Source organism: Leuresthes tenuis, unplaced genomic scaffold (assembly GCF_036924035.1).
Source record: "Leuresthes tenuis unplaced genomic scaffold, fLeuTen1.0.hap1 SCAF_6, whole genome shotgun sequence".
NCBI classification, from domain to species: Eukaryota; Metazoa; Chordata; class Actinopteri; order Atheriniformes; family Atherinopsidae; genus Leuresthes; species Leuresthes tenuis.
Window position 1 is genome coordinate 14,594,672 of NW_027325360.1, and position 13,417 is coordinate 14,608,088.

Sequence of the window (13,417 nt, forward strand, 5' to 3'; positions counted from 1 at the left end):
TTATCACAAATTCAGTTACATCCATAAATGCGCGTGAGCGAGCATAACAACAAATAATAGCTTCTTTTTTTTTTAAGATTAGATGTTATTGAATAAGTTAGAGCACAAAGAAAACCCATCAGACAAGTAAGCCCATGTAAAATAGTTTTTATTGTGCAGCATGTCTATTAAAGCAGCACAAATATACTGTTCTCTGCATACAAATATGTACCAAAAATAAAAGTTCTGAAACAGAGTGGAGGGGCACGGCATTTTATGATCGATTAATGATGATTAATCAAAAGGAAAAAAAAAACAACAACAAACAATCAAACAATGACCAGAACAAAAGACAATAAAGACTGGGGATATCACTATCAACACATTCTGGACAGACAGAAATAGCACGTTTTCATTTACCTAGCAACAGTTCCTCTTAAATCTAACCACTGAAAAACAACATTTCATGAGGAGAAAACTTTCCTTTTGACAACACTTCGAAAAATGTCCACAAAGTAAAAGGTGCACAGGGAAGCTGCACGGTGAATAAGACAGTTAGACCACTCTGAACAGAACACAATGCGACCTTTATAGTCACCGAGCCGTCGAGTGGTGCCTGGAGCGTGTTGAGAGGTCTATACAGAGGACTGCGAGTGATAATAAACACTGAACATTTTTCAGGCACTTTGATGTTTATACTCAATATTCAAAGACCAATGCACACTACAGCCAGTGCACTTAACAAGAGTGTACACAAATAAAATAGGTCAATAAGTCATCAGCTCTTCTTGCCTTAGGAGTGTGAGTATGAAGCTATAATAAAATTAGACCCTCTCGATTCTTGCATTTTACATGAAATGCAGAAAGCTGAGCAGGAAGCCTATTTTTTTTTACCCCCAGTTGATAGTAAGGACAAAAGCATATTAAAAAAGGTCATAATGTTTATTTCAAGAGGTTTGTGGCCTTCCCCAGCTGGCCTAGTAGCAGCCTGAAGCTAAAATTTCCGTCTATTAATAGAGCTTTGCTTCTTAAAAAAAATATAATCTGACTTTGTTCAAACCTCAAGGGTAAATCACATCAGTCAACAGAAGCTTAGTTTGTCATCTCGCTGTGCAGCTTGTTCCGAGTACTGACACCAAATCACTGCCGAGACAACATGCAGACGTATTCAACAAAACATCAGAAGTAATTAGGGGAGTGTCCGTTACCAAAAGTGCGTGAACGGTTGAGAAAAAACAATGTTTATCCAATACTGCACATACGTTCCATCAATTTTTAAGGTTAAAGTCCTTTTTTCTTCTCAAATGATAAGGGTTCATCATTAGGGATTGAGTCACCATTATATCATTAAATAAAGAAGTGCTTATTCAAATTGAAATGAATTTACAGAAATAAATACAAGGTGACGGGAGCAGGTGACAAATACAACACTGGAGTGCACATTCAAGTGTTACCTGGCTGTAGGTAACACCGAATGCTTTTAGGAATAAATTAAATATTGGATTTAATTTCCTTTCATCAAATCTCATCAGCTTCAGTTAGGGGGTCTGTCTTTAAATATTCATTTCCATTTGCCCAAAGAGTTCAATTGTTCTCTCCGTCTCTCTCCTAGTTTGCACAAAAAGGCCAAATGTCCTTTAGTCCCCGCTTACCCGGAAGTCCTACGGCGGTCAGAACAGTGAAGGCACCAGACGACAACCATGATGTGAATAAAGTCAGTGTAAAAGCCTATATGCCATGTGAAAAGATGAGCATGAAGATGGGCGGTTTCTAAGTAGGTGAATGTAGTTCAAATGGGTCTAGTTGACTTGTGCCAACTAAAAGCAGATGTGCATCAGGACTGTACACAACAGCGAAGGCATCGAATTAGTCATTATGTCAGTAATATCTGGTGAGGTCCATATACAAAAGTTTAAAAAGGTAAAATACTGTAAAATATATTAAACTTGCTCACAAAGCCAACTTATGCTTGGGTTATATATGAATAGACTAGAATAAAATGTATGTAAAAACATAGTAATAAGAGTCATGTCTATCTTGTAATATGTGTGCATTTAACCCTGAAGTCGTGGCACAACCGTCTAAATCGAGCTGATATACAATTCAGCACCATCTAATTTACTTTGTGTTCAGACTGTTTGAAGGAACTCAACCACACGGCCCTTTCCTTGCTGTAGGATATGATCTTTTCAAAGCAGAAATGCAAAACGTAATCTTACCACTTACTACCTAAAACCAGATTTTCACACTGCCTTTGCCACCACTAGGGGGCCCCCCATCTCTGTGCAGGTTTACATAGATGATATGGAAGACCGTGAACTGTGAACTAGAAGAGAGACATGAGAGATGTGGATATTCTCACACAGATGGTTCCCTCGCTTTGTCATTTTCCACTGTAATTTTCACAATTCTAAACGGGAGTGCTTTAGTGCAAATGCAGTGACACAGAACTGTAAAGGCGGCACTGTCGACCAGATTTCTAGGCACATTTGCACTAAGGATACAGAGATCTTCAAATTAAGGTGGAAACAACAAAGAAAAAAAGAGCCATTTTAAGATCGGGGCACAGCTAGGCTCTGTTCCGTTTCTAGTTAGTCTTGGGGCTAAAGCTGACACCGGGCCAGTCGTAGGTGTCTGGCAGGAAGGAGTCGTAGCTGGTGTTCCACACAGTAGCACGTATGAAGCCGTTCTTGTCCATGGGCTCAGGGTAACGGAATGCCATGCCTTTAGCATAGACGTACTCCATCACCTGCGGTGAAGAAGAGAAGGATTGGCATACTGTGCCACAAAGTTCTCAAACTCTTTAAACCAACATAAAGTTTATGTTTCAGTCTCCTCTTTGAGTGGATTCAATTTATCTATTCATTACAAGTCTGCACACAGTGCTCAAAAATTAGACAAAACGCATACAAAACACAGACAAAAAAAAGCATTCGACCGCTTCGTTATGACACCTGCAGTTTAGTTCCGATACATCCTGCTTCCACTAGTGGACCTGGAGATGCAATAACAATACTGGATTCATATTCAGGTGAGCCTAAAACACAGCAAAACTGTGGAACCCTTGAAAGGGACAGATGACTTCCAATATACACTGTAAGTGCTACACAGAGGGATAACAGGAGAGCTATGACCAAATCCATCCAGGCACCAGCGCTTGAGACGTCGCTTAAAGGAAATTAGCATAATTTTATGGCTGTTCGTCAACCTAAGTGACGGATTTAAAAAAAAATAAGATGAGGAGAAACCCAACTAAATTCAAGCAAGAAATGTCTGATATAAGCTAATCTTTACTGATGTATTATTAGCTAAAACACTGGGTCTACGTTGTGATATTATCAGTAAGTATTTCAGAAGACTCACCTTGATAGCCATCTGGACAGAGACCTCTCTGATGTTGGAGAGAGGAGGATAGAGTCTGCCCTCTTCGAGCTCTTTATCCGTCAGCTGATCAGCAAGGGTCTGGAAAAAAAGTATGAAAATACTTTCAGGCTAAAGATTTATTTCTACAGCCCGACAAAAATGCAGCACCTACAATCCACTGTGGGCATTTGCCTGTAACATACTTTTGTTTGCCATCTATTCTCATGTGCTGTCATAACTTTTATGCTATTTTGAAGGAGAAGAATAACACACAAGAGAAAGAAGAAAGTATTCCCTTCGACAGGAGACAAAACTGATCAAACCACTGAGCAAATGACAGTGTTTCAGTATTGAACACGAAAGCACCGTCTAATCATTAATTGCTCTGATTAGTGGTAAGGAGTCAAAAGCAGCCCAGTAACAGACGGAAGAGCACAGATGGATCGGCCTTTTAAAAGCGCTTCATCTGTTAGCTGTTATGCCAGAGTCTGGAAAGAGAGGGAACAGGAGACATCACAGGGTTAAAGAGGGTTTAGATGAGCATATGCACACAAGAGAGAGTCAGCAAGAAAGGGATGGATGGAGAGAGGAAAAGGAGGACTTCAGCAGGTTTAGAAAAAAAAACAAAAAAAAAAAGAGATGGAGAAAAGGTAATGGGGTCTTCAGACCTTGGCAGCCTCCAAGAAAACTGTGTCACTGATGTGTCTCACTCCACTCAGGACCACAGCCAGAGCCACACCTGAAACAACAACAAAAACATAGCTTGTGTTTTACAACACGAGAGATTTCTTTTCCGCATGTTGCTCACCATCCAGAGATTTTCTTAAAAAGCGGCACAAACACTGAGCTCGTTATTTTCCCGGGAACTTATTTGCGGGAATTTCCGTAGAGAAAGTGTACTTAATTCGTACGGTCTCACTCATTAATGAGATTTATAACAATCGATTGTGTTTTTCTTGTCACCAGGAAAGATGTAAGCGTTGTTTCCTTGTCCCGGAGTAAAAACCCGCCCATCACTCAGGGTAACTGGACCAAAAGGACTACCACTGGCAAAAAGACATCTGCCCTGTGAGACACAGAAACAGCGGATTTACTCTTAAGCCAGTGCCGATTTAAAAGTTAGTCAAGAAAATAAAGAGAGACGGAAGTGACAGAAGTACATCAGTTAGTGTGTAAGCATCCTCCGCAGTGCACTCTGCCTTATTGGTTGGGTTACTCAGCGCAAAGATGATTGGTCGTTCATTTAGGCCCGCCATGGCCTTGATGACATCATGGCTAAACAGACGTCCAGCGCCCGCCACACCTGAAAGAAGGGAAGAAAGATCTATTGTTAATGCCTAAACTAAGTCTGAAATTGAAGAACTATGAGCTTTGATTAAGACCATTTTTGTGACTTACAGGATTTTAAAAAACATAATGAAAAGACTATAAATCCGATGATCCTATTTGATCTGAGTGAAGTTAAATTCTAAAAAAAACAAAAAAAAAAGCCTCTCTGGTTGGTGATTAACTCCTCAGAGCTGCACATTCCCTGAAGTGAACAGGGCTAAAAAGGATGAATGAATGATAAATAGAATCTTCATCACCAATGATAGCTGTGGGCTTGATGGTGTTGACAGCATCTAGGAAGCTCTGTACATCCCCTGGACTGTCATGGAGAAATGCCTCCTGATTACTGTCCGTCTTCTGTGTTCTACCCTGAAGTTACACACATTAGAAGCCATTACAACTCATTTACAGGTGAGGCTGTGCACACACTGTAAGCCCGTGTCACATATACTAACCTTAACAAGTAAACCATGGGCATCATACATCCAGATCTTATCTCTGGCCTCAGCTTGGTCCAGGCCCGTCTCTACCATGGCCATTACAATTAGATTTGCTATGCCAAGGGCAGCCTTCGAAGAAAGCATTTAGACAGTGTATCCATGAAATAAAACATCATCTTATCTTAGTAAGACAATTACGTAACCACTTTTTTTGCTCGATCATGTTGTACTACATTATTACGGCATTACTTGATCTTATCCTAAAGTATGGAACATACATGACTAAAGGAAAAAAACAAAGAGCAAACAGCAAAACCTGGTGAAATTGATTTGAGTTTTTCAACGGATAAATGTCAGCTCACCTCTCCAGCTCCCAGGAAAAGCACACGGTGTTCAGTGATGGGTTTACCGATGGCTCTCTGAGCTGCTAACAGGCCGGCTAGAGCTACAGCTGCAGTGCCTGAAATGTGCAAGGAGCAAAACCGTAAAGCATGGAGTCAACATTCCTGACCATTTGTTTCTTTTCATTTCAGTTTAATTCACTATAAGTGACCATTCAACCAATGAGGACAGGCTAGAAATCAGTGTTTTCAGTGTCGATTCATTCAGAAAATACATATCGACAAGCAGACTCTGGGGTAGCTGAAAGGATCCAAGAACACAATGAAACTGTACACCCAAAATACTCCTATGTCCAATGTGCCAGTGTTGGGGTGTGTGTGAACCTTGGATGTCATCGTTGAAGGTGCAGTACTTCTCCCTGTACTTCCTGAGGAAGCGGAATGCATTGTGGTTCCCAAAGTCCTCAAACTGGATCAGCGTGTCCTGCCCGTATTTCTCCACAACAGCTTCCATAAACTCGTCGATCAGATCATCATAAGCTTGAGAGCGATCTCGCTTCTGATACAGGCCCATGTACAGTGGATCCTTAAGGAGAGTCTGACAGGAGGACGAGGACAAACAATAGTTTCCTTTTCTCCTTCATTCACCGGAGCACTAACAGAGCAGTACACCTACAGAGTAAACAGGGTACGATTCATAGCTCGCCCACCTCATTGTCTGTGCCAACATCAATCACCACAGGCAGACATTTCTCAGGTCTGATGCCGGCGCAGGCAGTGTACAGGCAAAGTTTCCCCACAGGTATGCCCATTCCATAAACACCCAGGTCTCCTAAGCCTAAGATACGCTCTCCATCAGTTACTACAACCGCCTACGGAAACAGAAAGAAAGAAGGTGGGAAAAAAACAAAAGCACATGAGCTGGCAGACTGCACACAAATATTTCAAAGTACACATCTGCGAGCAACACAAATCCCCCACTGTCAGCTGAGTGCAGAGAAAAGTTTTCTTTAATGTGTCAGTTAAGAAGATTTACAGTGATATTTAAAACTGATTCCAATTTATTCATCGTGAAATATCCATTGTGTCCATAAGTGATCATTTCAGCATTCATGTTTGATATCTAAAAATCCCTCTACTGTGGATTTATATAAGATCAACTGGCACTAAGAGTGTCTTAAATCGTTTTATAGGTTTTAGCTATAAAAATACATTTAAAAAAACCCATCACTGTAATAAAAATGCTCAATAACTCACTGCAACATTAGTCTCCGGCCAGTTGTCCAGGATGGAGCGGATATGTCCTCTGTCCAGAATGGAGATGAACAAGCCTCTGAGGAGGAAAAAAAAACAACCATAGATTAGGTGCTTTATCAGTAATTGTCTGTGCAACCAATGGGACAAGAAAATACTTCTCCAAAGTAATATTATATTAAATATACATTAATTATGATTATACAGAGCATCCAGTTCATTTTTTTCTTTCTTGACTTGAACATTAAACCTTAGGAGTGCAATTCGCACTGCATGTCTGCAGCCGGAAGCTGAATGCTTACTTGGGTCTTCGGAATATGTGTCCATAGTGCGTGCAGGCCAGGCCGACAGTGGGAGTATAGACAATTGGCATCAATTCCTCTATGTCTTCCATCAACACCCTATAAAAAAGCCTTTCATTCCTTTCCTGGATGCCCATCAGGTAGATGTACCTGCACAGAAAGGGAGGGAAAATAATGGAGGAGAGGAGACAACTTAACAGATAAATGTTGCCAATCTTTTGCAGAGCTAGGTTCTCACTTCTGCAGAGGATCGGTCATCTTCTTGAGATTTTTCTGAAAGCGCATCGCCTGATTATCCTGAGTCTCCACTTTGGGAGGCAAGAGACCGTGTATTCCCAAAATCTGCCGCTCCTGCAGGGTAAAGGCCATTCCCTGTGAAGAAGCGCATGCAAACAGAAAAAAAAGACAGAAATGAATAGCAGGATAACAAGAATGTTGATATCAACCACGTGCTAAGAGGTTATCGCTACAGAAAAAGTAGTTTAGCTGAGGAACGACAGCCGTGTGCCGCCTCATCTCCATAACAGCTGGGACTTTTAAATAAAAACAGAGCCATCCGTTTGTCTGAACTGTTTTTAAATTTTGTTGCTGGACTCAATTGTAAATACAAAAAAAAAAAAATAAGAATAAAATAAAAAAAATAAAAATCAATGAATACTTTAATCCCTGCTTAAGAACGGGGACCGCTACAGAAACTTGTCATGGACAGTGATGTTGTTTTGCCACCAGGGGGCGCCATGTCCGACACAGTTGACCTGTTGACTCCTTACAGCAGAAAAAGACTGCCGTGTGGCATGAGGGAAACCAGATGAGAGCAATTGTGCAGGAGAATAAAAGCGGGTGAGAACAGGGAGTAGCCCAAAAGGAACCAATGAGGACCACCGAGTGCAGGAACACCCCATTACAGAGAGGGAAGGGGGGGGGGGGGGGGGGTTGCATGTTCCTGATAGGTATGAGTTATCAGCCATTTCTGAATGAAATACGGTTGGAACACATGAAAGGCATCGGGGGGTGGGGAAGGGCCTGAGTATTTTTGTGAGAGTGATGAATGCCGGGGGGGGGGGGGGGGGGGGGGGGGGGGGCTCCCTGCAAAAACATGCTGAGTCATGCTGATGAAGCATTTTACTTCTCCCAGTGCTGCTACTCGGTTCCTCTTACCATAATGCGACAGTGCCACAAACATTTGACATCTAGTTTTTTTTCTTCTCATGGAACGGAGTGTTTACATTTCACTTTGGTCAGATTCTGATTAGCATTTCAACGAGAAAGCTTCGAGTGATGAAAGAATATGTAAAAAAAAAAAAAAGTACCGGTATATGATGCTGAAGACCTTTAAAAGCTTTTTTGCTGTATTCAAACTGATTGTGTATTCCCCCCTTAAGCACACTGGTCCATACATCAACTGATTTGTCAGTCCGCATCTACAAAAACCTACACACTTACTAAATAAATCCCGATGACAACACAGGGGAGTCATGACGACACAGCCTGATGCTCTTCTTCTCTGGTGAATAATATAGTCTTTCGCTTCTCATTATGCAGCTCTTTCCGTCAGACTTTGTGCAGTTCAAGTGCGTTTTAGATTATCCGAGTGATTTTGAGCCGCCTTCTCTCTTGAAATAAAAAACATAACCAAACATATCTATGATATTTGCACACATTTATGAAGTCTTTCACTCCATTTCAATCAGTTTTAGTAACCTCCCTGCAGAACTGAGCAGCTGTTTAAGATTTCTCTCGTGGGAAGACTTTTCTGCCCTGTGCAGTTTAAAGTTGGCCTGTTCCCAACTCGTTAGGGTTAAATTAAGCCAGAATCCTCATACGCTGAACACAACACATTCTGTGGAGCCCATATACTCAAAAAGACCTCCATCTTTTTTACGAGTTTATAAAACTCAAATAGCCGCCATAACAGAAGCACGTAAGCTGAACTCATCCCCTTCATACGATTTTTACTGGTTATCCAAATCGCTAATTTAGCCTCTCCTGAAAGGAAGTTAATAAGCGTATGAACATATTTATTCTTTGCAGAATACCGTGGACCACAAACAAACCGACTAAAGGAGAGATTCATTCTGAATCCTTGAAGCAATGATTTTAAGAAAACAAAGAGGCCGTCTAGACGTGCACACTGAACAAACAGATGATGAATGGTTTCTGTCTGTGAACAAAAAGGACAACCGTCCGCCATGCCAGGAAGGGAAGAATAGATTCCTTCTGGTTTGGTTGGTAAAGTTCCAGCATGATTGCTGGTAGTACGACTGGTTATTATTGGAGGAGGAAAGCATTAGAAGAATGGCAAGCAGCTCTACGGCTCAAACTTGTTTACATAGATTTGGTTACATATCCAGTTCTAGGAACCCATTTTAGATTCTTCTTAAGGCAGCCATAGTTTATTGGCTTGCAGTGAAGCGATCTCAGTAGGTTGCTTGATTACAAGGTTCAGAACAGATCCATTTCAATCCAATGGGTGACGTCACACCTTACTACGACCGGACTCTGGGACCAGTTGGCATTTAGGCTGGCTAAAGTCTAATTATATACGCATATACATAATGTCTACTCTGGGCTGAACGTGCAGAATCTTCACAGAGTGAGATCCCGTCACCTAAAGCAGCTAGTTTCAAGTTACAAATGTCAAGCAACTTAACGTCAGTGGAGGTGGTGAACCCCCCACAAGCTAAACGCTTCACAGCATAATGAGAAAATGTCACATATGAAACATCGAACCATGTGATACGCAGGCTTTCCATGTAATGTAGTTAAATCAGCAAAGAGTTTGATTTTTTGAGGTCCTCACTGAGCTGCAAAAATGATACCACTGCTGTGTAAGGCTCCATGTACGTGGAAACCCAAAGCACAACTCAGTGTTCCTAAGACTGCTTCATTTTCTTTCTATTTGTCAACTCCATAGCGTGACATATTCGGCTTGAATTTGGACCCCACAGGCTGAAATACCCCAGGATGTCCACAGAGCTGTTATCTCAGCGTTTATTTTTAAAATGCCAACACATGTAGAGACAAAGTCAGCAGTATGCCCACCTTGTTGGTGCGAGGGTTGAGCATGAGGGGCTTGCCCTTGTCTTTGGTGTGTGCCCATCTGCAAACAGAGACGCAGGGCCTCAGGGACCAGGTTGTTTTCAGCCTGGACAACATGGTCGACTGTCACTGGTCTGGAGTGTCCACTGGTGGAAAGTTTCTGTGGTGGAGAAGACAAAAGTTAACCAAATAACCAGCTGTATATGGCCGAATATCTGCTACAATGATGAATGTTTTGAGCAAGTCTCCTGATAAGAGTATTTACGTAGGCCGCAGTCATTAATATTGCCATGGAAATAACACCTCACCTCTTAAGGGCTTCGCTTGTTATTAAGCTTAAACTGTATCCAAATAAAGACAACCAGCATGTGCAAAGCCCACTTTGACTTTATCCTGGCTTGTTTGATGTCAGCGTGTAGTAAAACTGTTCCTGCTTCGGACAGTCGAGGCCTAATATGCGCAGCTCCAACAACTTTTGATTCTATTTCAGACCCTTATCACACCTTAATATGACATTAAGCTGTCAGTAAAGGAGATTATCATTCTGCTGACACAAACACTGTCAAATGTTTGTGGCGCGCACGGACAGCCCTTCACTCGGGGATTACAAATGGCGACAGCAGTGGCAGTTGTTAATCTGGGTCTGGTCAAAAGCAATTTAGCGAGAGATCCGAGTTTCAAGGCTTTGAAAGATTTTCAAAAATCCCTATCGCATCGACCCCCAACGGAAGACCGAGGGAAAGATGAATCACAGCAGCACTGGCCAACAAAAAAAAACAGATGTGGGGGAAAAAAAGGAGGATAGCGTGAATCGCATGCTGGAAGCAAGACTTCCCCTAACAGCAAACAGAAACCTCCTCAACGACTAAAATGAAGGAGTAACTGATTTCTAACATTTTGAGAGCAAAGGAGATACAACAAGCTCATGTGTAAAAAAACAGAGACCAGCACCTGATGCTTGCGTTTCCACAGCTTTTCCTAAAATTACACCACAAACCAGCATCAGTGCTTGAGAGTCTACTGTCCACTCAGCTGCCGCTGGTGGCCTGGAATAGTATCATCACAGTGAGAGCTATATCATGCATGTGACCTGGAATTCGCAGCCAGATTGCATAACGTTGTGTTGTGTGCAGAGAGAGGCCAGTTTATGAGACGCTGATGGAATCTTTGCCACTTGACAATAGTTCGACAATCAAAACTGCAAGTATAATAGCAGACAGTACGTGCAGCCTTCCAGCCAACCAAAAAAGGAGAACAAAGTCAGGCCTCTGAACGTGACAGCTCTCATCTGTGCCATCACCTTTATTCCTCCATTCCTCGATGCATGTTGGCGCAGCAGAAATCTCAGTGGCAGCACCAAATAGTGCCTGGAACTGTTTCCTATAAAGATGACATTCTCGGTGTTTAATCACACTTCGGTGGTTGGGTTTCTAAGGAAAATAAACCAGCTTATAAATTCAAACTAGCCTGGAAAAAGCCCCTTGCAAACAACCGCAATTGTCAATATTATTTCTCGAGCACATCACGTTAAAGGTTGAATACTTGATGAGATTCTGTTTTAGATTCCGTGTCAATAGTGAATGCTTTTAAGCTTCCGTTCCTCCAACATTACAGTGTATCGGCTCAAGGAAAACAATCAAGCATTCTGCACTGATCTGTAAATTGGTAGTTTGATGCTATTTGTTTCCTGCCGGACAAAAAAAAAAATAAAAAAAAGGGTTATTGTTGCACATGTTGGAACATCAGCGGGATTTGCACACTTCCACATTGTGTGCGTGCAAATAGAGCACATTTGGATAACATCCCATCTAATGCAGAATATATCACTAAATCCCAGTTATACATCTTATGATGTGGGCTACTGGTGGGTCTAAATAGGTGAGACAAAGAGGACACGCAAAACAAACTTCCCAGGCTATGAAATCATGTAGATTTTCAGATGTGGAGGGAAAAGATAAGCAAACAAACAGTCACAACATAGTAATAAAGCCTCCTCCTGGAAATAACCAGCCAACATAAAGGCAGTCATGTGTACCGGTACAATATGCACCTTTGTTTATTCAAAATACCAGTAGGTCACACCCCCCCCCATGCATACCTTTATGTGCATCCTTTGTGTTTCTACACAGCTAAGTGTGTTTTTTTTCTCTCCTTCCACTGGACACTAAAGCATTTTGTTTGTTTTGTAGTAGTACGTTTAATAATTCAATGTAACAACCATCTATGGGCGTCAAGCATATGTGACATCATACAAAGTAGGGACTGTAAAACCTGTGTTCACACACCTTTTTTATTGCTCTCATTGAGCGATAACGTGTTACTAATAAAACCAGGAAGGAGATCCTATACCCCGCACTACTTCCACAATCTGCCTTTGATATTATAATGAAATGGGTGGAAATAGAGTCATTGATAAATAAACACACAACAATATGATTCCCAGCAAAGACTCAGAAAATGTTAAAACAAAAAAAAAGAAGAAAAATATTAAATGTTAAATTGGCTGCGGGTAGCGGGCTAATCAAATTGACAATCTCGTGCAAAATTACAGACAAAACCAGCTAACAAGTACAACAAGCTAACGACTTGGCTAGCCTGACGTTGTCGCTATTCAGTCGTTGTAGCTTACATGTCAGCGACAGTAAAGCTCAGTGTTCGTAAGATGACACAACACTCCGACACTTGTCTTAACGCTTAGCTTCATACTGTGCCGTCATTCATTCAGACTCACCGCTCGATCGTTTTGTCTCAGAAACGGGAAGTTCTCCCGTTATTCTTCCCCGCAGACTTTCTAATCTTTAAAGGACAGCGACTTGGGTTACCTGCGCTGTGATAATTTCGGTGTTCCTTCCGGTTGGACAGATTACTGACTATCAAGCATATTTCTTCAAAGGTCCGCTGTGTTATTGCTAAAGTCTGACTCCTTCGTCTGTCCCCTAATAGCTGCAACAGGCTCAGCCGGCGCAGTGACAGCGATGAGACGAGAGGAAGCGGCGCTGGAGACGAAATTGGCAGCTCATCCAATCACATGCTAGGATGTCCTTCTTTGTTACCGTAAAGACTGCGATACTCACGAGAACATTGGGGAGGAGGCCTTTGCCCCTTATTACGGTAAAAGAACCTAAAGCTTACTGTTTTTTTTTTAATGAAAACCTATCTCACAGCTGTGATGGGAACGACTTTTGAGATACTCAAAATTTAGAGATAAACTCTCAGAATTTTGAGATGCCGTGTCATAATTTGAGGAAGGAAGTGACAATTTTGAGATATAAATCAAAGTAGTTTACAATTTTAATATTTATCCTAAAAATGTAACTCTTTATACAAAGACTTTTGAGGTTCTTTTACATTTTAAAGAAAGTTTGAAAAT

The 13,417-nt window shown here is 41.5% G+C and overlaps 2 protein-coding genes across 3 annotated transcripts in view; one reads left to right on the forward strand and one right to left on the reverse strand.

Moving 5' to 3' along the window:
• Nucleotides 1–13,417, forward strand: part of prf1.5 (perforin 1.5) — a 71,151-nt gene that overhangs the window by 9,181 nt on the left and 48,553 nt on the right. The window lies entirely within an intron of this gene.
• Nucleotides 133–13,034, reverse strand: me2 (malic enzyme 2, NAD(+)-dependent, mitochondrial). Of its 2 annotated transcripts, none has more exons than XM_072387774.1 (15): nt 12,870–13,034; nt 10,051–10,207; nt 7,247–7,380; nt 7,009–7,158; nt 6,710–6,785; nt 6,163–6,324; nt 5,837–6,050; nt 5,474–5,571; nt 5,127–5,240; nt 4,929–5,040; nt 4,503–4,645; nt 4,306–4,408; nt 4,011–4,081; nt 3,343–3,441; nt 133–2,728 (listed from the first exon to the last, which is right to left on the reverse strand). In XM_072387774.1, exons 2-15 carry the CDS (start codon nt 10,162–10,164, stop codon nt 2,567–2,569), a joined length of 1,752 nt encoding a protein of 583 aa, XP_072243875.1. In that variant the 5' UTR covers nt 10,165–10,207; nt 12,870–13,034; the 3' UTR covers nt 133–2,566. The 2 variants fall into 2 exon arrangements, with proteins under 2 accessions (XP_072243875.1, XP_072243876.1); XM_072387775.1 differs by having other exon boundaries at nt 12,779–13,034.